The 26,932-nt window shown below is 40.8% G+C and overlaps 1 protein-coding gene across 2 annotated transcripts in view; it reads right to left on the bottom strand.

Moving 5' to 3' along the window:
* GDPD1 (glycerophosphodiester phosphodiesterase domain containing 1) overlaps nucleotides 1-26,932 on the bottom strand; it is a 46,710-nt gene that overhangs the window by 14,974 nt on the left and 4,804 nt on the right. For both annotated transcript variants that reach the window (XR_014821263.1, XM_003358124.6), the window contains exons 2-4: nucleotides 14,526-14,568; nucleotides 7,665-7,800; nucleotides 6,192-6,237 (exon numbers count right to left, since the gene is read on the bottom strand). Coding sequence is in view for 1 of the 2 variants with exons in the window: in XM_003358124.6 (XP_003358172.4) it covers nucleotides 6,192-6,237; nucleotides 7,665-7,800; nucleotides 14,526-14,568 (225 nt within the window). In the remaining variant the exon portion in view is untranslated. The remainder of the gene's footprint in view (nucleotides 1-6,191; nucleotides 6,238-7,664; nucleotides 7,801-14,525; nucleotides 14,569-26,932) is intronic.

The following is a 26,932-nucleotide window of genomic DNA, read 5'->3' as shown; positions in this document are numbered from 1 at the left end:
ATATATCACTATTATAAAATTTCCCCTTCCATCTGAAACTTTAATTCCACTAATCAGTGAATAACAAAATGGTGAAAGGGGAGTTCCGGTTGTGGCTCAGCAGTTATGAAGCCGACTAGTAACCATGAAGATGCAGGTTAGATCCCCGGCCCCTACTAATGGGTTAAGGATCTAGCGTTGCCGTGAGCTGCTGTGAGTGTCGGTCGCTGTGGAGGCTCAGATCCCAAGTGGCTGTGGCAGACTTCCATATGCTGCAGGTGTGGCCCTAAAAAGCAAAAAAAAAAAAAAAGGGTGAAAAATCCTTTATTTCATCCTATTGTATGGCAAATAAAAACAAAGAAACAGGAGTTCCCGTCGTGGCGCAGTGGTTAACGAATCCGACTAGGAACCATGAGGTTGCAGGTTCGGTCCCTGCCCTTGCTCAGTGGGTTAACGATCCGGCGTTGCCGTGAGCTGTGGTGTAGGTTGCAGACGCGGCTCGGATCCCGTGTTGCTGTGGCTCTGGCGTAGGCCGGTGGCTACAGTTCCGATTCAACCCCTAGCCTGGGAACCTCCATATGCCTCGGGAGCGGCCCAAGAAATAGCAACAACAAAAAAAAAAGACAAAAAGACAAAAAAAACAAAAAAACAAAAAAACAAAAAAAAACAAAGAAACATATCAAAAAGACTAAATTCATGTCAGAAAAATTTTAATAAAGGCTCATATGAAAAGGAGCATGTGAGGAGTTCCCGTTGTAGCACAGCAGAAACAAATCCAAATAGTAACCATAAGGTTGCTGGTTCAATCCCTGGCCATGATCAGTGGGTTCAGGATCCGGCATGCTGTGAGCTGTGGTGGGGAGATCGCAGACTTGGCTCGGATCCCACATTGCTCTGTCTGTGGCTGTGGCCAGCAGCTATAGCTCCCATTGGACCCCTAGCCTGGGAACTTCCATATGCCTCGGGGCCAGCTCTAAAAGAAAAAAAAAAAAGAAAAAAGAAAAAGAAAAGCAGCATGTAACTAGGAAAAGAAAAACAAAATATCTGTTACTGTTGCATCTGTTCTATATTCTACTCTTATTGCTTTTTTACTATTCTTTGTAATTCAGACAGGGCGCCTAGTCATTTTGATGGGAACTTCAATCATTTGGCTTTGCCTCCCTGGACATAGAGCAAATACATGACCTTTTAAGTATAACAACATGGGGGAGTTCCTGTCATGACTCAGCAGAAACAAATCTGAGTAGCATCCATGAGGACACAGGTTCAATCCCTGGCCTCGCTCAATGTGTTAAGGATCAGGTGAGCTGTGGTGTAGGTCGCAGATGCGGCTTGGATCCAGCAGCTACAGCTCTGATTCGACCTCTAGCCTGGGAATCTCCATATGTTGCGGGTGTGGCCCTAAAGAGATTTAAAAAAATAAAAAATAAGGATAACAACATGGACAACAGGAGAGGTCTCCTAAAATCATCAACTGAATGCATCAATATACTTTTAATGTTATCAGAGGGCCATCTTTTATGTGAAGGAGTGCCTGACAACAAAGCTAACATGGATGAAAGTGGAACGGAGAAATGGAGATGACAGACCAATTATTGCTTGAGCAACTGAATCAGTTATGTTTGAAGGCATATAACTCTGGACATTTTAGGAGTTCCCATTGTGGCTCAGCAGAAACAAATTTAACTATCATCCCTGAGGTTGTGAGTTCAATCCCTGGCCTCGCTCAGTGGGTTAAGGATTCAGCACTGCTGTGAGCTGTGGTGTAAGTTGCAGACGAGGCTCAGAACTGATGTTGCTGTGGCTGTGGTGTAGGCCAGAAGCTGAAGCTCCATTTGGACCCCAAGCCTGGAAACTTCGATATGCCATGGGTGCGGCCCTAAAAAAAAGCAACTACCATGGACAACAGTTATTCACACCTAGGTAAGATGTATGCAAGAAACAACTTGGAAAAAGGTCAAATAGACAAAACTAACTCTGCAACAGCAGAATGACACATTACACAATAAGAATAACATTGCATCAAATAGTGGGGAAAAACAAGGAAATAAAAGTATTCCAAGAAAAAACTGTGCTAAAGTGATGTGAAGTTTCTTTGTTGTGGTGTTTTTTTGTTTTTTTTTTTTTTTTGGTTTTTTTTTTTGTCTGCACCCACGGCATAGGGACATTTCTAGGCCAGGGATCAATCACATGCCACAGCAGTGACCTGAGCCACTACAATGACAGGCCAGAGATTCTAAACTTGCTGAGGCACAAGGGAACTTCTGAACATATTTAAATAAGACGACTTGGAGTGGCTTAACAGGTTAAGGATCTGGCATTGTCACTGCTGTGGCTCAGGTCATTGTTGTGGCACAGGTTCAATACCTGGCCAGAGAACTTACACCTGCCATGGGTGTGGCAAAAAAAAAAAAAAAAAAAAAAAAAAAAAAAAAAAAAAAAAGGCTCGGCCAGCCTAGAATGTAGAAAAAGAGTTGAAGAAGTTTGTCCCCAATATTGTTTCCGGCAGAGAGTAACCAGCTGGAAAATACAACCAAAAGGGAAAGAAGAAAATAACAGGAAAACAAGTATCCTAGGTATGGAGTAACCACAGGATGTGTTGTGACAGAACACATGAAGTGGCCATAGAGCATTAAAACTGAATTATTAGAGTCAACTATAGATTATCCAAATTATGTATTTTCCATGAAAAAAAGGCTGCTTTCAAGTATGCAGGATAGGAGTTCCCTTCGTGGCGCAGTGGTTAACAAATCCGACTAGGAACCATGAGGTTGCAGGTTCGATCCCTGGCCTCACTCAGCGGGTTGGGGATCCAGTGTTGCCGTGAGCTGTGGTGTAGGTCGCAGACGCGGCTCGGATCCCACGTTGCTGTGGCTCTGGTGTAGGCCGGTGGCTACAGCTCCGATTCGACCCCTGGCCTGAGAACCTCCATATGCCTCAGGAGCGGCCCTAGAAAAGACTAAAAGACAAAAAAAAAAAAAAAAAAAAAAAAAAAAGTATGCGGGATAGAAAAGGAAAGGAAAGAAAGGGAAAAGAAACCTCCAGTTGAGTTGTGAACCACAAAGAAAGCAAGAGGCCTGAAATTTGTATTACTCTGAGAGTCGATACCCCTCCTCCAGTATTTAAAGAAGAGAAAGCAAGAGTTCCAAGCAGAGGAATAAGATAGGAAAACACTGAACAACTTTCTGCCTAATCTAAGTTTTTACAGTACTATATATTGCCCTGTCTCAAATGCAACAAACTTCATATTTGAGGCACGTGTTTAAAGTTAATTATGATATGAGTTGAGTAAGATATGAAGGAAAGTTAATTATTGTCAATTTTTAAGCTTGAGAGTATGTGGCCCTGCTATCAGTATGGGAGTTGAAGAGATCCTTCAATAGAGAGACAGTACAGAGTAGCTGAACATTGGCCTGATAAGGAAAAGACCTAGTGTCAAGTCCTACCTCTGTCATTTGCTTGCTGTATGACTTTAATCTAGTTAATTTATATCTCTAGGAATCAGTTTACTTTCTGTAACAGGAGGAGACAAGATTTGATGGTCTCAAAGGTCTCTTCACATTCAAAATTTTTATGACTTTATGAGGGATGTATAAAACCAGAAAAAAATTTAAAACATTTTTTCTTGAAACATCTTTAGGAAGTTCCTGTTGTGGCACAATAGGAATGAACACGACTAGTATCCATGAGGATGTGGGTTCAATCCCTGGCCTTGCTCGGTAGGTCAGGCATCCAGTGTTGCTGTGAGCTGTGGGGTAGCTCACAGGCACGGCTCGGATCCCGAGTTGCAGTGGCTGTGGTGTAGGCCAGCAGTAGCTCTGATTCGACCCCCAGCCCTCCATATGTCGTGAGTGCAGCCCTAAAAAAAAAAAAAGCAAAAAAAAAAAAAAAACTTTAATTTTTGTGAGGCTCTGGCTTTGCTCTACAAAGGGAAAAACGGGAACTGTTTCACTTATGAAATCTTCTTAACTTTTACAAAACCGTAATTGACACCCATATTGCATAGCTTTGCAAGTATAGGCCTACTAATTACAAGAACGAAAAGGGCTTCCTCAAGCTTAATGATACTTACCTGGAAGGTTAACACACATTAGATTGAAACATCCCCTAAAAATAGCGAATTTAAATGGTTTTCTCATTTTTATTTGGCTTTCTAAAACTTCCCAGTCAAAGAGAAATTATACTGGCCAATTTTAAATTCAGCTCACAGAGCAGTTACAGTTCTTTTTGAAAATTAATATCAATAGATCCTTAACACTTAACCAAAGTTTCAACTATATGGAAGCCAATTACCAAGGACCATAACATGAGTACCTTATAGTTTTCCTACAAAAATCTTTGAAAACATGTGACCGAATCTTTGAAAACATGTGAGGGAGCTTATGACCTGTATCTTGATGTAATGTATCTTCCATCAACCTGATATGTTCTATTTTAACATAACTAACACATTGGGCCAATGAACATGTTTCTTTGTGAGAAATGTTCCTTCAAAAGAAAAAAAAAAAAAAAAAACCACTGCTACACTAAAAGTGAAGGTGACTAAGAAATGGTTTATTTGAGTAACATAATTCTCTTTAATAATTTAAAATATGGAGCAGCTAAATGATGTTGAATTAAAAAATTATAGAATCAGTAAGGATCTGAATGGGGTCCCTTCAGTTTCTTTTTTTTTTTTTTTTTTTTTTTTTTTTTTTTGTCTTTTTGTCTTTTTGGTTGTTGTTGTTGTTGTTGTTGTTGTTTGTTGCTATTTCTTGGGCCGCTCCTGCGGCATATGGAGGTTCCCAGGCTAGGGGTCGAATCGGAGCTGTAGCCACCGGCCTACGCCAGAGCCACAGCAACGCGGGATCCGAGCCGCGTCTGCAACCTACACCACAGCTCACGGCAACGCCGGATCATTAACCCACTGAGCAAGGGCAGGGATCAAACCCGCAACCTCATGGTTCCTAGTCGGATTCGTTAACCACTGCGCCTCGACGGGAACTCCAGTTTCTTTTAATTTATCTTTTTTATTTATAATGGGTGATTTACCACCTGTTGTAATATTTTAGAATTTGAAGCTGGAAGTGCAAAGTATCTGGGTTTCTTGTAATTAATATTCAGGCTTAAATGAACTGTATATAAATTTAAATAGAATGATCCAGTTAAATCTTTGGGCCTGGAGTTCCCGTCGTGGCGCAGTGGTTAACGAATCCGACTAGGAACCATGAGGTTGCGGGTTTGGTCCCTGCCCTTGCTCAGTGGGTTAACGATCCAGCGTTGCCGTGAGCTGTGGTGTAGGTTGCAGACGCGGCTCGGATCCCACGTTGCTGTGGCTCTGGCGTAGGCCGGTGGCTACAGCTCCGATTCAACCCCTAGCCTGGGAACCTCCATATGCCGCGGGAGCGGCCCAAGAAATAGCAACAACAAGAACAACAAAAAAGACAAAAGACAAAAAAAAAAAAACAAAACAAAACTTTGGGCCTCATTATCTCAGGGTCAGATGACCATCAAGATTTCAGATTTGTAGGCCTGAGAAAACTGGCTTTGAGGGCAATTTTTTTTTTTTTTTTTTGCTTTTTAGGGCCCCACAGAGGCATGTGGAGGTTCCCAGGCTAGGGGTCGAATCAGAGCTACAGCTGCCAGCCTACACCACAGCCACAGCAAAACCAGATCCGAGCCAAGTCTGCAATCTATACCACAGCTCACAGCAACTCCAGATCCTTAATCCACTGAGTGAGGCCAAGGATTGAACCTGCTTGCTCATGGATACCAGTCAGATTTGTTTCCACTGAGCCACGACGGGAACTGCAAGGGCAATACTTTTTTTTTTTTTTTTTTTTTTTTTTTTTTTTGTCTTTTGTTGTTGTTGTTGCTATTTCTTGGGCCGCTCCCGCGGCATATGGAGGTTCCCAGGCTAGGGGTTGAATCGGAGCTGTAGCCACCGGCCTACGCCAGAGCCACAGCAACGCGGGATCCGAGCCGCGTCTGCAACCTACACCACAGCTCACGGCAACGCCGGATCGTTAACCCACTGAGCAAGGGCAGGGACCGAACCCGCAACCTCATGGTTCCTAGTCGGATTCGTTAACCACTGCGCCACGACGGGAACTCCAGGGCAATACTTTTAGCTGGAATGTATAATCACAAAATAATACACAAGTGTAGCTAATTCTCAGCATAAATGAATATATTTTAATATAAATGTTTAACCTGCAGATGTAAATTATTACCTTTTTGAAATGAGACATCCAGTTTGCCAAGGTAAGGTGGGAGTTCCTTTAAAAGACATGGTGGAAAAAAGTTAGCTCTCAAAAATAAAAAGTATTTTAGCATCTTACATTAAAACATAAAGATGTGCTTCTTCCAAAAAAAGGGATGAAACACTACAAATGTTTAGACAGGGAACACTCTAGCAGAACGTCTCCAACAGCAAATTGACCATAAAATTACTTACTTCATGACCTGCAAGAAATCTGTACTAATATGGGCCACTTGTCAATAACAAATACACAGATATTAACAGCCAAATGTCAAGAATAGACAATTCAAAGGGAAAAGAAAAAGAAAAAATGACTAATGATCATAAAGAAAAACTTTAAACTCATTAATAAAATTAATTTTATTCTAATAAAATTAATAAATGCTAACTAAATTCTAATTAAAACCTAATTTAGCATATCAGAAAATTCTTGGTATAATGCCCAATAATGGTAAGGTTGTGGCAAAATGGAAATTCTTCTATTTTATTTATTTATTTATTTACTTACTTATCTTTCTTTCTTTTTTTTTTTTTAGGGCCACACTCATGGCATATACAAGTTCCCAGGCTAGGGGTCAAATCCGAGCTGCAGCTATGGGCCTACACCACGGCCACAGCAATGCGGGGGCTGCACAGTGTCTTTAAGGATCCAGCATTGCTGCAAGCTGCAACCTACACCACAGCTTTCAGCAATGCTGGATCGTTAATACACTGAGCGAGGCCAGAGATGGAACCCACATCCTCATGGATACTAGCTGTGTTTGTTACCACTGAGCCACAATGGGAACCCCGGAAATTCTTCTATTATCAGATTTAAAAAGGCTCTTAAGGCACTTTACAAAAGCAGGTTGGCAACAGCAACTTTCAAAATCAAGAAACAACATTTCTAATATTTTACCCAATCATTTCCCTGCTGGAAGTTAATTTAGGGAAATAATTTTAAATATAGAGAAAAATTTTATCTTTACAAGGTTTTACCTTTACACATATGTTCAGTGCAGTGTCATCTATAATGCTGAAAACTCAGAACTAATTCAAATACCCAACAACAGAAGAATGGTTAAAGACAGCTACATATCCCCTCAATGGAATAACTTGTCATTTGAAATGTTTGTGAAAAATAAATGTAGGAGTTCCCGTCATAGTGCAGCAGAAACGTATCCGACTAGGAACTATGAGATTGAGGGTTTGATCCCTGGCCTTGCTCAGTGGTTAAGGATCTGGCGTTGCCGTAGGTAGCAGACGTGGCTCGGATCCTGCGTTGCTGTCACTAGCAGCTGCAGCTCCAATTGGACCCCTAGCCTGGGAACTTCCATATGCTGTGGGTGCAGCCCTAAAAAGCAAAAAAATAAAAAATAAAATACTATCTGGCATTCACTGTGTTTAAATATCTTACAGGCCCTAATATCTATTATTTATTAGTTTGTCCCACATTTTTACTTACACAGTACTTGAGATCGGAGATGTTTACATTGACCCCAGTTGATCTCTTTAGATTCTCATCGTGTGACACTACAACTTGTTCGTCTTTTGTGATGTGGCAGTCCAGTTCCAACATATCAGTTCCAATTGTAACTGCACTGAAGAAATACAAGAAAGAATAATGACATTCTGAACAAGTTGAGAGTTACAAATCAAAAGAGTAGAAAATCCCATCTTACTAAAATTTCTCAAGACTCATTATGAATAATTGATATGAAACGATTCCACATGAACTTAGAATAAAAGAGACTCATTGCCTCCTTTCCCTAACTAGCAATCTTTAAGTTTGGCAACACAATACAAAGGAAAGAACACTGGGCCACATGTTGAGATTTGGGAAGTTCCTGTGTGGTGCAGCAGGTTGGGTCACTGCTGTGGTGTGGGTTTCATCCTTGGCCTGGGAACTCCCACAGGCTGTGAGGCTTGGCCAATAAATAAATAAATTGTTTGCCAGTTGTGTTGGCTAGAATTGTAAATGTGTAAAAACAATATCCAGTCACTTGTGATGGAACATGACAGAGGATAATGTGAGAAAAAGAACATTTGTATGTATGACTGGGTCACACTGCTGTACAGTAGACATTGACAGAACACTGTAAATCAACTATAATGGAAAAAATAAAATCATTCAAGAAAGAATAAATGTGTAAAAACAAAATACAAAAATACAGATTGAAAAAGATAAGTACTGCTGATTTTGTGTCAGGTATATGTCTTTCTTTTACTTTTTGTTTGTTTGTTTTTTGGTTTTGTGTTACCAGAACATCACATAAATTAATCTCAGGTGTAACAGCAATGTTAAAATCAACAAGTTTAAATCTTAACTGAGCACCAAGTAAATCTAGCCATTTAAGTACTTTTAAAGTTATTCCCTCCAAAAAACTGAGGGAGCTTTTCTTTTCCACCCCACATACTTGTTTTTCAATAGTTTTATTTTTGGAGGACTTTCAATTACTAAGTAAACTATTTTGAGGATATTCAGAACTTCTTTCCCCAAATGAAAATTAATCTGGACAAATTATATATTGTATAGCTCTGCAGATTCTTTTCTTTAGAACCTAAATTCAATTACCATACAGTGTAATTTTAACCAATTTTCCCCTACATAAAAAAAAAAAAAAAAAAAATGTCTTGAGGAGTTCCCGTCATGGCTCAGTAGTTAACATATCCTAGGAACCATGAGGTTGCGGGTTCGATCCCTGGCCTTGCTCAGTGGGTAAGGATCAGGCGTTGCCGTGAGCTGTGGTGTAGGTTGCAGACTCGGCTTGGATCCCGATTTGCTGTGGCTCTGGCATAGGCAGGCAGCTACAGCAGGCAGCTACAGCTCCGATTCGACCCCTAGCCTGGGAACCTCCACATGCCACGGGAGCGGCCCTAGAAATGGCAAAAAAAAGACAAAAAAAAAAAAAAAAAAAAAGAGTCCTAAAAAAATATGGTGGGTCTATCTTGTGATATTCCAGTTAAGAGAATTATTTTACCTCAATGATAATTTTTATCATATTTCAAAATAACCAACTCAACATGGGACATTGTTTCAGTATTTACTCATAGGCACATGCACCAGGGCCCAGCTTCTAACTCTTTTACATCCACCTCCTCCATGCTTTTGTTTTAGTTTTGAATGAGTATGTGAAAGTAGGGTAAGAGCAAGGTTTATCTGTATTTTCCTGTATTAAAAAATATTATACATTACCGAATAAATCTAAGTATGAAGTTTTCCTTTAACTGAAATGTTGGATATTTTTAGAGATGTTTAGGAATCATACAAAAAAATGTTTTCTATCTACTGAATGCTTCTCTCTCTCTCTCTTTTTTTTTTTTTTTGGCCTTGCCCATGGCATGTGAAAGTTCCCAGGCTAGGGATCAAACCTGCACCATAACAGTGACCTGAGCCACAGCAGTGACAATTCTGGATCATTAATCCACTGAGCCACCAGGGAACTCCTTATCTCTTAATAACAAACTAATAAATAAAATTTTAGAACAATAGTAAGTACATTTAGGACAATCTGTAAATTACTGTAATATAATTATCTCAAATTTGATACACAAATAGCTAAAACACAGTGAGAAAACCTTTTATCACTTTGACCTTCAAATTTTCCATAAATAACACCAGATATTTTATAGCTGAATTTTTTTTTTTCTTGCTTTTTGGCACATGGAGGTTTCCAGGCTAGTGGTCAAGTCGGAGCTGCAGCTGCAGGCCTACACCATAGCCACAGCAACACAGGATCTGAGCCACATCTGCAACCTACACCACAGCTCACAGCAATGCCAGATCCTTAACCCACTGAGTAGGCCAGGGATCGAACCCGAAACCTCATAGTTCCTAGTCGGATTCATCTCCACTGTGCCACAACAGGAACTCCCTGAATTTCTGATAAGCTAATAACAAACACAGAAAAAGTTAGAGAAGCCAGGCTTCAACATTTTCAGAAAAAGAAATAAAAGCTCTGGCTCCAGAAGAAAATGTAAAATTACTTGAAACGCCACAGAAACAAGCATAGTAATTTATAGTAGACCTTATGTTAAAGAATTTATTTGAATTTCACTTACTCCTCAAAACATTGAGGTCATATTATTATTCCCATTTCACAGATGAGATAATTAGATATTTTAAACAATTCTAACATGAGAATCAGGCCACTGATTAATTATTTTGGTTGCCTGCCAAGTTATACTTCCAGCTATTGCTAATACAATCTGTATCTTTCTCTAACCATTCATGTTAATACCACAGGGATCAAATTGTCTCATGGGTATTTACAAAGGCAGCCTGGTTTAATAACCTAGTTTTATTAGCTCTTAGAGCCAGATTTTACATACTCAAGGGTTTTGTAACTCTGTGTGTGTGTGTGTGTGTGTGTGTGTGTGTAATACAACCCTTTAGTTTTGGGTTTCATGCTTATTTTGAATGGAGTTCTGTCTCTGTCTTCTGTTAATATTCTTTTTTCTGGAGTGCCCCATTCCATACCGCATTTAGTGAGAGCCTATTAACATTACATCTAGGTGTTAGGGATTGAGAGATTCATAAGGAAAGATTCTCACTCCCAAGGAATCCCAGAAGGGCCATATTCATAACTTAAGGTGATCATGAAAGCATTTTATAAACTAAACACAAAAAAGGATAAACCATACTTAAGCATAGTATCTGTTTTTTGCCAATTATGTGTTATACCTCTTGGTCTTTTTAGTACCGTAATGTTTAGATTTTTTTTTTTTGCTCATGAAGCAGGCATATTGGGGGTGGGGAGGAACAGCACTCCCACTGTGGCTCAGCAGAAACGAACTCGACTAGTATCCCTGAGGATGTGGGTTAGATCCCTGGCCTCACTCAGTGGGCTAAGGATCTGGCACTGCCATGAGCTGTACTGTAAAAAGCAAAAGCAAAAAAACAAAACAAAGCAAAACACCACCAACAAACCTTCTAAGTATCCTAGCAGTTAAAATAGAAGAATATTTGTAAATGAAAAAAGTACAAATTTGAAAGTGCTTATTGGAGTTCCTATCATGGCGCAATGGTTAACGAATCTGACTAGGAACCATGAGTTTGTGGGTTCGATCCCTGGCCTTGCTCTGTGGGTTAAGGATCCGGCATTGCTGTGAGCTGTGGTGTAGATTGCAGACGCGGCTCGGATCTTGCCTTGCTGTGGCTCTGGCATAGGCCGGTGGCTAGGCCGCGGCTACAGCTCTGATTAGACCCCTAGCCTGGGAACCTCCATATGCTGCAGAAGCGGCCCTAGAAAAAAGGCAATAAATAAATAAATAAATAAAAAGACAAAAAAAAGAAATAAAAAAAAATTTTTTAAATGAAAGTGCTTATTGACAGTAAAAGCACTGATAAGACAAAACAAACAAACAAACAAAAAAATCACTGCCACCACCAAAACTACCAGTAACAACAAAAACTTATTTAAGGTTAAAATTAAAGTCTATTTGATATAGGTTTTATATAAGCAGCCTAACAAATAATATCTAATAAACACTAACAATAACATATGGAAGAGTTATCTTCTTCTTTTAAAGAACCAGAAAAAACTTCCAAAAACTAAAGTTAGGAAAAGCTACCACGTTATAGAGAAGGCTGTGGTACTTTTCAATAGTTACTGCTTGAATGAAACAATATAAAAACAAACTGCTTGAAGATAGAAGATGAAATGTATCTAGCAAATAAAAACCATCTAAATTAGGTATTCTCTGAATATAAAAAAAAAAATTTTTTTTAGCAGTGTTCCTGTTGTTGCTCAGCAGTCACCACTTGACTAGTATCCATAAGGACATGAATTCAATCCTTGGCCTCATTCAGTGGGTTAAGGATCTGGCATTGCCGTGAGCTGTGGATGCAGACGTGGCTCGGATCCTGTGTTGCTGTGGCTGTGGTGTAGGCCTGAAGCTAGAGCTCTGACTTGACCACTAGCCTGGGAACCTCCATGTATAGGTTGCAGATCTGGCTCAGATCTGGCATTGCTGTGGTTGTGGCATAGGCCTGAAGCAACAGCTCCGATACAACCCCTAGCTGGGAAACTCCACATGCTGCGGGTGTGGTCCTAAAAAGACAAAAGTAAATAAATAAATAACACTTTAGGAGTTCCCATTGTGGCTCATCAGGTTAAAACCTGACTAGTATCCATGAGGATGAGGGTTTGATCCTCGGCCCTGCTCAGTGGGTAGAGGATCCAGCATTCCAATGAGCTGCGGTATAGGTCACAGACATGGCTTGGATCTGGCATTGCTGTGGTTGTGGCATAGGCTGGCAGCTGCAGCTCTGATTCGACCTCTGGCCCAGGAACTTCCATATGCTGCAGGTGAGGCCCTAAAAAGAGAAAAAAATTTTTTAAAGAATCAAAATCTTAAAAGACAAAAAAATATTTGGCTGCCATCCTTAGAAATAGTATATTTAAAAATGCACCATCCTGGAGTTCCTGTCGTGGCTCAGCAGAAACGAATCTGACAAGTATTTATGAGGAGGCAGCTTCAATTCCTGGCCTCACTCAGTGAGTTAAGGATCCAGCATTGCCGTGAGCTGTGGTGTAGGTTGCAGACTCGGCTCGGATCTGGCGTTGCGATGGCTGTGGTGTAAGCCATTGACCCTGATACAACCCTTAGCCTGGGAACCTCCATATGCCACAGGTGGGGCCCTAAAAAGAATTTTTAAAAAAGTACCATCCTTAGAAATTGTTTATTATACAATCCAGGAGTTCCCGTCGTGGCGCAGTGGTTAACGAATCCGACTAGGAACCATGAGGTTTCGGGTTCGGTCCCTGCCCTTGCTCAGTGGGTTGACGATCCAGCGTTGCCGTGAGCTGTGGTGTGGGTTGCAGACGCGGCTCGGATCCCGAGTTGCTGTGGCTCTGGCATAGGCTGGCAGCTACAGCTCCGACTGGACCCCTAGCCTGGGAAACTCCGTAAGCCGCGGGAGCGGCCCAAGAAATAGCAAAAAAAAAGACAAAAAAAAAAAAAAAAAAAAGAAATTGTTTATTATACAATCCAGTGTTTTAACTTCATAAAACAGGGTGGTTCATAAAAAGTTAGCAAAAAACATAGAGAAAAATTACAAAATAGTATACTTGTATTATGTATAAAGAATGCTAAAATCACTCAAGGTTATGAGTAGGTTTTTCCTAAGTAATATATATCACTATACAGCAGGAAACAAATATTTGATAAGTGATAGGGTATGTGGGTATGTGTGGGTATATCTCAGTGTAAATTATTCACATAAAATTAAATATATATTTTGCTATAGCTAGCTAGCTACATAATCTCAGTAGCAAAGACGACAAAGCAATTTATTTATTTCTTTGGTCTTTTTGTTTTTTTTAGGGCTGCACCCACGGAGGCATATGGAGGTTCCCAGGCTAGGGGTCGAATCGGAGCTCTAGCCACTGGCCTACACCAGAGCCACAGCAATGCAGGAGCTGAGCCTTGTCTGTGACCTACACCACAGCTCACAGCAATGCCATATCCTTAATCCACTGAGCAAGGCCAGGGATCGAACCCACAACCTCATGGTTCCTAGTCAGATTCGTTAACCACTGAGCCACAACGGGAACTCCTATTAGCTCTAATTTTGTACATAAAAATTTTGCTCCAGATTATATAAGAAGATATTTTTTGTACATAAAAATTTTGCTCCAGATTATATAAGATATTTTTCTTACTAAATATGGTTATGATTGTTTTTCATGAGGTTTAACTTATCACATTCCCTGTCTTGAGTCTTCAGGGAAAAGAAAAGTGTTCTCCCACCATTACCACAGACTGATGATAATCATTTACTCTAAGACAAAGAACAAAGTATCAACCAGCTTTCATTCCTATCTTTCCTGCTGCTTCTCTCTGCTATGCTCTAAAAGACATTCATATGCAATATGAGTAATTTAAAAATTGAAAATAAATTTACTTACCTTATTAAAAGATCAGATCATAATGCTTCAAAGAAAGACTAGATTACAGGTTCACATCTAAGGAAGAATTACTGAGTAGACACAAAATCCCACTCAGAAACAACAGCCAGTGTAACAGTTGTTTCACTTTCTCCTGTTCTCTTTCCCTCTGAGACTAATTAGCATTACACACAGTTTGTTCCCTGTTACAAATGTCTTCTTTCAGCTTTAGAACTACAGTATCATTTGATGACCCAAAACTCTGATCTAGTTTTCCCTTATGTTGAAGCCAAACAGTCTTTCTAACCACTTCAGACTAAGTGAATTAAAAAAGTGATGTTAATAAAATAGCAACAACTATCACAAGTGGAAGCAATGTGTATACTACCTTCATCATCACTTTAAAAGAAAAGAATACCTTTTTATATACTTACTGCTGAAAGGCTGCCATTGTATTCTCCAAATTTTCCCCAGCACCTGTGAAAACATTAAATTGAAGCTGCTTTGAACACCTTTTTTCCCCCCAGAAATTCATTTAAATAATACACATCAGGTGACTCACATTTATATATAATGTAGACATTACAGGTGTTTTAAAGAATGCAATGGTATTTTGAATTGTGTTTAGCAGCACCAAGATGAATGAAAGATCAAAACACAGCCACAGCAATGCAGGAGGGTTAAAACCTAAACATGATTTTTTTTTTAATATTTCTACATATTCTTTTATTTATTTATTTATTTATTTTGTCTTTTTTTTTTTTTTTTTTGCTATTTCTTGGGCCGCTCCCACGGCATATGGAGGTTCCCAGGCTAGGGGTCCAATCGGAGCTGTAGCCACCAGCCTACGCCAGAGCCACAGCAACGCAGGATCCGAGCCGTGTCTGCAACCTACACCACAGCTCACAGCAACGCCGGATCGTTAACCCACTGAGCAAGGGCAGGGACCGAACCCGCAACCTCATGGTTCCTAGTCGGATTCGTTAACCACTGTGCCACCACAGGAACTCCCTAAACATGATTTTTAAGCCATATCTGCTTGTCATAGAAAAAAACAGAAGCAAGGAGTTCTCTGGCAGCTCATGAGCAAGGGAGAAGAGAGATGGGTTAATACTTTATGTTATAAAATGATAAATGCCTTAGTAGAGGGATGCTTGAGAGACTATAGGGATACAGAGGAAAGACGTTTTTAACTCTAAGGAGGTGTATATGGACCAAGTCCTCTTCTGTCTTATCATACTATAGTGTAAAATATTAACCCATCTCTCTTCTCCCTTGCTCAGGACTTATTTTTTTTTTTTTTTTAATGGCTGCACCCACAGCATATAGAAGTTCCCGAGTCAGGAATCAAACCTGTGCCTCTGCAGTGTCATGAGACACTGCAGTAGGATTCTTTTTTTTTTTTTTTTTTTTTTCTTTTTGTCTTTTCTAGGGCAGCACCCTCGGCTTATAGAGGTTCCCAGGCTAGGGGTCTAATTGGAGCTGTAGCCGCAGGCCTACACCACAGCCATAGCAACGCCAGATCTGAGCCTCGTTTTCGACCTACACTACAGCTCACAGCAACAATGGATCCCTAACCCACTGAGCGAGGCCAGGGCTCAAACCCGAAACCTCATGGTTCTTAGTCAGATTCGTTAACCACTGAGCCATGATGGGAACTCCTGCAGTAGTTCTTAACCCACTGTACCACAGTGGGAACTCCAAGAAGTGACTGTTTTCTTTTTTGGTTGCCCTGCAACATATGGAGTTCCCAGGCTGAGAATCAGATTGGAGCCGCAGTTGCCACCTAAGCCCCAACTGTGGCAATGAGGGATCCTTAATCCACTGTGCTGGGCCAGGGATCGAACCTGCGTCCCAGCACTTCCAAGACACCACCAATCCTGTTGCAATACAGTGGGAACTTCAAGAAGTGACTTTCAATCCCTGTGACTGAAGGTAGTATAGTGTAGTAGTTGAGGGTGGGATTCTGGAGTTAGGATCTCTGCGCTCAAGTCTATTTGATACTTGGGAACCTTGGGAAAGTTACCTAATTTCTCTGTGGCTAAGAATGTGGATGATGATGGCACCCATCTCAAAGGACTGGTATAACTGAATGAATTAACATATCAAGTGCTGTGTCATCAATTCAGAAAGTGATAGCTTTTCACTCTTTTTTTTTTTTTTTTTTTTGCTATTTCTTGGGCGGCTTCCGTGGCATATGGAGGTTCCCAGGCTAGGGTTTGAATCAGAGCTGCAGCCACTGGCCTACGCCAGAGCCACAGAGCCATGCGGGATCCGAGCCGCGTCTGCAACCTACACCACAGCTCACGGCAACGCCGGATCGTTAACCCACTGAGCAAGGGCAGGGATCGAACCTGCAACCTCATGGTTCCTAGTCAGATTCGTTAACCACTGCGCCACCACGGGATCTCCCTTTTTTTTTTTTTTTTTTAATGTTGTTTTAGGGCCGCACTGAGGCATATGGAAGTCCCCAGGCTAGGGGTAGAATCTGACCTGCAGCTGCCGGCCTATACCACAGCCACAGCAACTCGAGATCCATGCCACGTCCTTCAACCTACACCACAGCTCACAGCAATGCCACATCCTTAACCCACAGAGCAAGGCCAGGGATCAAACCTGAGTCCTCATGGCTATTAGTCAGGTTCCTTACTGCTGAGCCGCAATGGGAATTCCCTAACCAAATGTTCTAAAAGTTCCACCAATTTAGCAGACAGAAAGAGATACCCATGTGAAAAAAAAAATCTACCTTGACTTTAGGTTCACTTTCGTTACTATAGCTGATGCACAATAGAAAACAGATGAAGCAAATGTGGATCTTAAAGGTTTTTTCAAAAGTAAGTGTAACTTTGAGGTTAAATGACTTTTTTTTTTTGCCATTTCTTGGGCCGCTCCCGCGGCATATGGAGGTTCCCGGGCTAGGGGTCGAATCGGAGCTGTAGCCACTGGCCTACGCCAGAGCCACAGCAAATCGGGATCCGAGCCGCGTCTGCAACCTACACCACAGCTCACGGCAACGCCGGATCGTTAACCCACTGAGCAAGGGCAGGGACCAAACCCGCAACCTCATGGTTCCTAGTCGGATTCGTTAACCACTGCGCCACGACGGGATCTCCTTAAATGACCTTTAAAAGTCCAGTCAGTGTTTGTTTGAGTAAAAAACTATGGAAATATATTATATACAAATAATCAATATTCAAGATCACAGCATCCTAGAATATTACCAAAAAGAAAATAGTGTTAATATGGTTATTTCTAGGTTAGGATAAACTACTGACTGCCTGTTATCCCAAAAAGCAAGGAAGTTAATAGAACACAGAAGCCAGTTTGAAGGAGCTCTCACTGGCCAGACCTGAGATAAAGTTAATATCAAATGATGATAATAACAAACTTTAAACCATTGAACAAAATAGGATATTCTGGATCCACTTTAATAAATGGACTGAAAGTTTGATAAGGAATGGGGTGTTTAATTTCAAAGTAATTTCCTACAGAATACTTACTAATTACCAAGAGAAAAAGAGTAACTTCACCACTTTCACCAAGTAATCGAAGTCAACATCATTAGCTCCTCCCTGTGTCCTTTTACTTTCCTTGCTTTCTGGTACAATAAATCATCAGTAGTTTATAACTTAACAAATCAGTTAATAGCAGTTATCTCCGGGTGATTAGAATACATATGATTTTTCTTTCTTTCTTTTTTTCTTTTTTTTTTTTTTTTGCTTTTTAGGGCCACACCCGCGGCATATGGAGGTTCCCAGTCTAGAGGTCTAATCGGAGCTACAGCTGCCAGCAATGCAGGATCCAAGCCACATCCGTGACCTACACCACAGCTCACTGCAATGCCAGATCCCCGACCCACTGAGCGAGGCCAGGGATCGAACTCGCAACCTCATGGTTCCTGGTCAGATTCGTTTCTGCTGTGCATGATGGGAATGCCACAAATGATTTAACTGCATTCTTCTATACCTTACAAACCCTCTGTAATGACTATGCATTACTTTTAAAACAGAATCAAATTCTTAGGCCATATGCCTTGAATATTCTCTTCACAGCATCCCAATCTTCATCCCAGAATGAATTCCTGCACTCCTCCATGAAGCACTTTTCTTTGTCATCACTTCAAATTACAATGATTCTTTTTTGGTCATTTTTAAGGCCGCACCCGCAGCATATGGAGGTTTCCAGGCTAGCGGTCGAATCGGAGCTGTAGCTGCCAGCCTACACCACAGCCACAGAACTCCAGATCTGAGCCACGTCTACACCACAGCTCACGGCAACGCAAGATCCTTAACCCACTACATGAGGCCCGGGATTGAACCCGCTTCCTCATGGATGCTAGTTGGGTTTGTTAACAGCTGAGCCACAATGGGAACTCCTACAATGATTCTTATTACAGTCAAGAGTTAATGCCTTGGAGTTCCCATCATGGCTCAGCAGTAATAAACCCAACTAGTATCCATGAGGACTCGGGTTCGATCCCTGGCCTCACTCCGTGTGTTAAGGATTAGGTGATGCCATGAGCTGTGATGTAGGTCACAGATATGGGTCAGATCCCGAGTTGATGTGGCTGTGGCTTAGGTTGGCAGCTCCATTCAACGCTTAGCGTAGGAACTTCCATATACCATGGGTGTGACCCTAAAAAGCAAAAAATTACTTATTTGAAATTGACTTCTAAATTTAAAAAAATTATCTATATGAAGATGACAGCAGTAAATCCACTACATGTTAACATAACATTTTATGAAAAATAACTACCTACCAAAAACCTTAACGCTAAGCATGGCATTGTTTTACATTTTTGCAAATCTCTTTAATGCCTGGCTTAATAAAAGGCAGCTAGATTCTCATATCTGCTTCATACATACATATTAACCCTCACACAGATAGTTTGAAAAAAAATTCTTTTTTGAGGAGTTCCCCTCGTGGCGCAGTGGTTAAGGAATCCAACTAGGAACCATGAGGTTTTGGGTTCATGAGGTTTCGGGTTCGATACCTGGCCTTCGATACCAGTGTTGCCGTGAGCTGTGGTGTAGGTTGCAGACGTGGCTTGGATCCCTCATTGTTGTGGCTGTGGTGTAGGCCGGTGGCTACAGCTCCGATTCGACCCCTAGCCTGGGAACCTCCATGTGCCGCAGGAGGAGCCCAAGAAATGGCAAAAAGACAAATAAATAAATAAATAAATAAAGATTCTTCTTTGAAACTGCACCAAAATTCAATAAATGGCAGATTCTTAAAAGTTAGTCGCAATGTGGAGTTTGAACCATGTCAATGACTGTTTCACACATAAACACTGATTGGTCCACCTTGAAGTTTGACTGGACCTTTCACTCATGCATAGTTTTATAATATAATGAATTGGTTTTCAGAAAATATTGATTCACTGAATTATGCTGATCTTCTAAGTATCAACACATTTCATTATAAAATATTTTTTGTATAAAATATTTTTTTAAAATCACATTCATTAATACCTGATATCATCAGGAAAATCTTTAAGAACTGGAAAGCTACCAAGCTCACAGTGGGTGGTACAAGTTTTTCAAAAGTCTAATTCTTGCTTGAAAGCTCAAATTTAATCATTGGAACTGCTTTATTAGAAGGCAGCTAGATTATATTCCTTCTAATGACAGACTCACTTTATTAATTTTCACGAACATATCTGCCTAATACTTAAGTCTGAACAAGCAGTTTTTCACTCCATTTTTCAAGTAAAAATGGTGTTCTTTGGAAAAAATAAAGGTTAATTCAGCTCAGAATTCAAGCAATTGCATAAGTGCTTTTCCTCAAGACAACCATAATCATACTTTGGTATGCAGCAAAAGTGCTTTTTGTGTACTCCCAATTTTGTTACATAAATATTACAAGTTACCTGTATTCAAGGATTGAACTTTAATAAAATTATCAATTTTTACTAATACATCAAAGATTTTCTTTTTTCTTTTTCTTTTTTATTTTGGCCATGCCCATGACATTCATAAGTTCCTGGGGCCAGGGATCCAATCCACACCGCAGCAGTGACCTGAGCCACATCAGAGACAATGTCAGATCCTTAACCTCTAGGCCACCAGGAAACCCCCATCAAAGTTATTATGTGAAACCGGCTTGAAAAAAAAAAAAAAAAGTGAGTGCATGACTGTGAAAAATACAATGGCAACAAATACATTTGGTACCAGTATTTTCTTTTTTTTTTTCCCCTCTTTTTACAGCTGCACCCTAGGCATCTAGCAGTTCCCGGGCTAGGGATCTAATCAGAGCTGCAGCTGCCAGCCTACACCAGAGCCATAGCAATGCAGGAATGCAGAATCCAAGCCATGTCTGTGCCTAACCACAGCTCATGGCAACACCGGATCCTTAACCCACTGAGTGAGGCCAGGGATCGAACCCACATCCTCATGGATACTAGACGATTTGTTTCCTCTGAGCCACAATGGGAACTCCCCCTACCAGTATTTTTATTCATGCTAAAGCAACACTACTTTTACCCACTACTGCTTCTGAACCATCAGCACAAATGTTAACAAGGTAAAAATGTAGGTAATGTCTTATGAAATTTTTTTTTTTTTTTTTGTCTCTTTGTTGTTGTTGTTGTTGCTATTTCTTGGGCCGCTCCCTCGGCATATGGAGGTTCCCAGGCTAGGGGTCCAATCGGAGCTGTAGCCACCGGCCTATGCCAGAGCCACAGCAACACGGGATCCGAGCCGCGTCTGCAACCTACACCACAGCTCACGGCAACGCCGGATCGTTAACCCACTGAGCAAGGGCAGGGACCGAACCCGCAACCTCATGGTTCCTAGTCGGATTCGTTAACCACTGCGCCACGACGGGAACTCCTGAAAATTTTTTTGACCTTTTAGAACCATGAAAGGTCTCAGGGACTCCCAGGAGTCCACAGACCACACTTTGAAAACCACGGTCTTAAATCATCAATGATGACAAAAGTCAGAGAGGTGGTCACCTATGGGAATGGAGGAGGACAGACTGGGAAGGGAACCAAGGGAATCTTATGGGATTCTAGAAGTGTTCCATATCTTGATCTAAGTAATGACTACTTGGATGTATGCACACATTTTTTTTTTTTTTGATTAAGAGTATCCAGGGAGTTCCCATCATGGCTCAGTGGTTAATGAATCCGACTAGGAACCATGAGGTTTCAGGTTTGATCTCTGGCCTTGCTCAGTGGGTTAAGGACCCCCCGTTGCAGTGGCTGTGGTGTAGGCCAGCGGCAATAGCTCTGATTAGACCCCTAGCCTGGGAACCTCCATATGCTGCAGGTGCGGCCCTAAAAGGACAAAAGACCAAATAAATAAATAAATAATAAAATTAGGAGTTTCCTGGTGGCCTAGTAGGTTAAGGATCTGGCATTGTCACTGCTGTGGCTTGGGTCACTGCTCTGGCTGGGGTTTGATCACTGGCCCAGGAATTTCTGCATGCCATAGTCAAAGCCAAAAAAAAAAAAAAAATTAAGCTGTACACTTAAGGTCAGTGTTACTTCATGTATGCTATCCCTAAACTAAAAAACACTCTTAACCCTTCTTTATTCCCTCATATAGTCCTCACAATGGGAGCAGAAATGACATAGGAGAAAGAGCTGTTTGTCTGTAACTCAATCCTTCACAGTCCTCTTAATTTGGACTGCCCACCCTCAGAAGGAACAAAATTTCTGCTCATTTATGCAGAAAGTTTGCCAGGGCAGGCCCTGCCAATGCAAAGAAAAGGCCTCTGGTTTTAGTGTTAATTCAGAGGGGGCATTACAGAGTCCAAATTCAGCTCTATTAGTAATAAAGTAAATACTTTTATCTTTACTTTCTGATGCATACATTTTATTTCTAAGTTGGTTCCCAACTTGGGAAGAAAAAGTAAGCAGCATTATTTATTAGCTATCTCAAATTCCAATAACAAGGGCTTTGTAATACACATGTATTAGAATCTTCCACAAAAGTGTCAATAAATATTTATTAAGTTTGAAATGATATGAAATCCGTTTGAAAATACTCCAAGTGAGAAGAATGGGCAGGGATACAGATGAAACAAGACTGGGTATGAGTTGACAATTTTATCTGGGTAATAGGAGTCTTTTTTTTTTTTCTTTTTTTTTTTCCTTAGGGCCGCACCCTCAGCATATGGAGGTTCCCAGGATAGGGGGGTCCAATTGGAGCTACAGCTGCCAGCCTACACCACAGCCACAGCAATGTCAGAGGCTTAACCCACCAAGTGAGGCCAGGGATCGAACCCCCAACCTCATGGTTCCTAGTTGGATTCATTTCTGCTGCGCCATGATGGGAATTCCCGGGTAATGGAGTCTTTCCACTTTGGTAGATGCTTGAAATGTGCCGCATTATAAAGTTCAAAAGAGGAGTTCCGGTTGTGGCTCAGTGGTAATGAACCTGACTAGTATCCGTGAGGACCTGGGTTCCATCCTTGGCCTTGCTCAGTGGGTTAAGGATCCAGTGTTGCCACGAGCTGTGGTGTAGGTTGCAGATCCAGCTTGGATCCCAAGTTGCTTTGACTGTGGTGTACGCCGGCAGCTGCAGCTCTGATTCAACCTCTTGCCTGGGAACTTCTATATGCCATGAGTGTGGCCCTAAAAAGACCAAAAAAAAAAAAAGTTCAAAGATACTTACTGCTTAATCTTTTTGTTTTGAGGGAAAGGAGTTAGGAAAAATATAAACTAGAGATTCAGAACCCTGAAAAAACATTTCCCCATAGTTAATATAATTTTTGTTACTAATATTTACACTAAAGTTCTGTTGTCTTTTATGTCTGCTTTCCACATTTTTTTTTAGGGCCACACCTGCGGTGTATGAAGTTCTCAGGCTAGGGGTCAAATTGGAGCTACAGCTACCGGCTCTGCCACAGCCACAGCAACACCAGATCCGAGCCTCGTCTGTGGGCTACATCACCGCTCAAGGTAACACTGGATCCTTAAACCGCTGAGCAAGGCTAGGGATTGAACCCATGTCCTCATGAATACTAGTTGGGTTCATTACCACTGAGCCACAACGGGAACTCCCCACAATCATTTTAATTCATTTTAAACCTAATGGCTTAAGCATGCAAATATTATTACTTAAGATCTTTGATCTACTTTATAAGTTTATAAAATTAATAGCCAGTACAAAATAAGACATGAGAATTCCCTGGTGGCTCAGGAAGTTAAGGATCCAACTGTGGCTTGAGCTGCTGTTGTGGCATGGGTTTGACCCCAGCCAGGGAGCTTCTGTCTGCATGCCACAGGCACAGCCAAAAATTAATCAATCAATTAATTAAATCAAATGCTTAAAAGGTAGTCAAGATATTAATAATTAATAGAAGCTAGGAGTTCCTGTCGTGGCGCAGTGGTTAACGAATCCGACTAGGAACCATGAGGTTTCGGGTTCGATCCCTGGCCTTGCTCAGTGGGTTAAGGATTTGGCGTTGCCGTGAACTGTGGTGTATGTTGCAGATGTAGCTTGGATCCCAAGTTGCTGTGGCTCTGGTGTAGGCCAGTGGCTACAGCTCCGATTGGACCCCTAGCCTGGGAACCTCCATATGCCTCAGGAGCGGCCCTAGGAAAGGCAAAGAGACAAAAAATAATAAATAAATAAATAAATATATAAATAAAATTAATAGAAGCTAGATACTGTGCTTAGTATTTTATATATTATTTCATTAAAGTGTCCAGAACCACGGCAAGTACTACCATCTCCAGAAAAAAAATTGGGGTAAAGTCACGTAACCAACAAGGGGAACTAGTTCAAGCATAAGCAGTATGACTTCAGATCCTACCCTTTTTACCACAATATGCTGCAGTTTCTATGCTGCCATTCCTACGGCACTTTATTTCAATTTAACGGAGTCATAAGTTACTTGTTAGATTCATATGGTAAAAACCTGGAGAGTAACTAAGGGACTAATTTAAAAGCATGCCATTCCTCTCCAAGGATTTCTTTGGTGATAGCTCTTCTTTCATGAAATGATTTGAATTTCTTCTCTTTCCAATTATCATCATCTCATTCATAGAGCATGTTTGCCATTAAATTTTTCTTTTCCCTCAATAAGCAGCTTAAGGCCTGGCTTTGCAAATAACATTCTACATGTAAACAAGTTTAATTTTAGTTATGAAATGAATTATGAAATGTGGAAGAGAATGAGTATCATAGATTTTACATGCTGTCCTAACACAATTTGTTCATAATTTCTCTTCTTATGTCCCCCCGCCTCTCTCTTCACTAGTTTACATTTTTCACTTCTTTGAGAAAGCTTCACTTCCCAATACTACACAAAACTACACTTCCCAAATTTTTATTCTATGTTAATGTTTCCTCTTACATAGTGCTTCATAATTACTCTGTGATTGGTTAAATTCTGTTAGGATAGGAAAAGTAAAGGAAACATTCCTTTGCATCTTTAGATTTAAATGCTGTAAAGGAAAGAAATATCTCTTTAGTTGGCTTTTTACCCCCCAAATACTTTTGTAATTTTCTTTTTAGGGCCACACCTGTGGCACATGGAAGTTCTCAGGCTAGGGGTCAAATTAGAGCTGCAGCTGCCAGCATATACCACAGCCACAGCAACACAGGATCCTTAACCTACTGAGTGCAGCCAGGGATGGAGCCCACATCCTCTCAGACACTCTGGTGGGTTCTTAACCTGCTGAGCCACCACAGGAGCTCCCCAAATGTTTTATATACCAATAAACGTTCAATAAAATTGTAGAGTTGTTTTACAGTTATGCTCCAACCACCATTAACATCTTTTGTTTACATGCTATATGTATGCCTATGTGTGATGTTTACAAAACCAATGACAAAAATGACAACGTCCACCAGCCACAAAAGAACAACTTTCAGAGTTCCCGTTGTAGCGAAACAGGATTGGTAGTGTCTTGGGGGCGCTGGGACAAAGGTTCGATCCCTGGCCCGGCACAGCGGATTAGGGATCCCATTTTGCCACAGCTGTGGCTTGAAATGACAACTGCTACTTGGATCTGATCCCTGGCCCAGGAATTCCATGTGCCATTGGGTAGCCAAAAAAGAAGAAGAAAAAAAGAACAACTTTCAAAATTAGATATTTTCTGATATTGGAAAGATCGTTTATTGCAAATAAAATGTACCTTTTTTAGGGCCATACCTGCATCATATGGAAGTTCCCAGGCTAGGGATTGAATGTGACCACAGCCACAGCCACAGCAACTCGGGATCTGAACCATGTCTGCAACCCACACCACAGCTCTTGGGAATGCCAGATCCTTAACTCACACTGAGTGAGGCCATGGATTGAACCCAAGCCCTCATGGATACTAGTTGGGTTTGTTACCACTGAGCCACAATGGAAACTCCAATTAAAAAAAATTTTTTTAGTATTTGAAGATATAATCCTCTCTCAAAATGGAGTTATTCAGTAAATAAAGCAATAAAGTTCCTTCTTCATTTCTAAATCCATTCATTCAACATTTATACTGCAACTTGACAACAGTATATATGATTTCTATAAGAGCATAAAGAGCTTAGGAGTTGCCCTTGTGGCTCAGCAGGTTAAGAACCCAACTAGGATCCATGAAGAATAGGGTTTGATCCCTGGCCTTGTTTGGTAGGTTAAGGTTCTGGCACTGCCATGAGTTGTGATGTAGGTCACAGAGGAGGCTTGGATCCTTTGTTACTGTGGCTGTGGCTGTGGTGTAGGCCAGCAGCTGCAGTTCTGATTTGACCCCTAGCCTGGGTGCTTCCATATACCTCGGGTGTGGCCCAAAAAAGAAAAAAAAAAAAAAAGAGCATGAAGAGCTTATAAGGACTAGAGATGGTATATACAAAAGGACATTTCTCAGTATGGGACCCCAGGAATGCTGCAGAATTATTTCTATATTTCAAATATTAATGAAATGCTAGGACTGAATCCAAGCCACAGCTGTGAATTATGCCACAGCTGCTGCAGTGGATCTTTTGACCCACTGCACTGGGCAGTAATCAAACCTGTGCCTCCACAGCGACCTGAGCCACTGCAGTTTTGGAATTCTTAACCCAGCAGGAACCCCATAAAAATGATATTCAAAGTGTATATTAATACAAAGACAGCCTTTACCAATTAATCACCACATGTATACTCTTTTCAATGATAAGTGGGTTTTTATATATCTTGCCATAATTTCAAATTTTTCGGTAATGAAATTTAGTTTTTCAAACTTTGCATACAGTTTAAGTTACATGTATAGTTATTGCTGAAAATAAGTATGTACATTTTATTTTGCTTTATTAAGCAGGAAAATACTATTAATTAAATGACAAGTTACTCTTTTTTTTTTTTTTTTTGTCTTTTTAGGGCTGCCCCAGTGTCATATGGACGTTCCCAGGCTAGGGGTCAAATCAGAGATGTAGTTGCCAACCTAACCACAGCTCATGGCAACACCCAATCCTTAACCCACTGAGCGAGGCCAAGGTTTGAACCTTTGACCTCATGGATACTAGTCAGGTTCGTTACCACTGAGCCACGACAGCAACTCCCTAAATTACTCCAATGTTAATAAGATATCAGTAGGAATTAGCACGCCAGTTGGAAAAAAAAAAGTCTTCATTGACAAGTAAAGAAGACTTCCCTGAAAATATGAATGAGAAAGAAAGAAGAAAAGCTGAAGAGAAAGAATTAATACCCTGATGTGGAGCACAGGTTTCAGGGTGAAACTGCAAAATGGTATTCCCAGTGACACTCTTGAGACTCAAATTGATGCCTCAATTTCCTCCTTGAACAACCAATTCAATTATAAGACCAAGAAGTAGCCATTATGCATGAGCAACACTTATCCTCAAACTTATCACTTGCCAAACTGATCTGTGGCAGGATGCCTTGAGACCAAGGGAGAAAGATAAGG

This window comes from Sus scrofa, chromosome 12 (assembly GCF_054392235.1).
Source record: "Sus scrofa isolate SSC_HxYL_T2T_F1_AM1 chromosome 12, Sscrofa_HxYL_maternal_Yorkshire_Landrace_v2.0, whole genome shotgun sequence".
Classification (NCBI taxonomy): domain Eukaryota; kingdom Metazoa; phylum Chordata; class Mammalia; order Artiodactyla; family Suidae; genus Sus; species Sus scrofa.
This window is presented reverse-complemented; position numbering and strand designations above follow the sequence as displayed.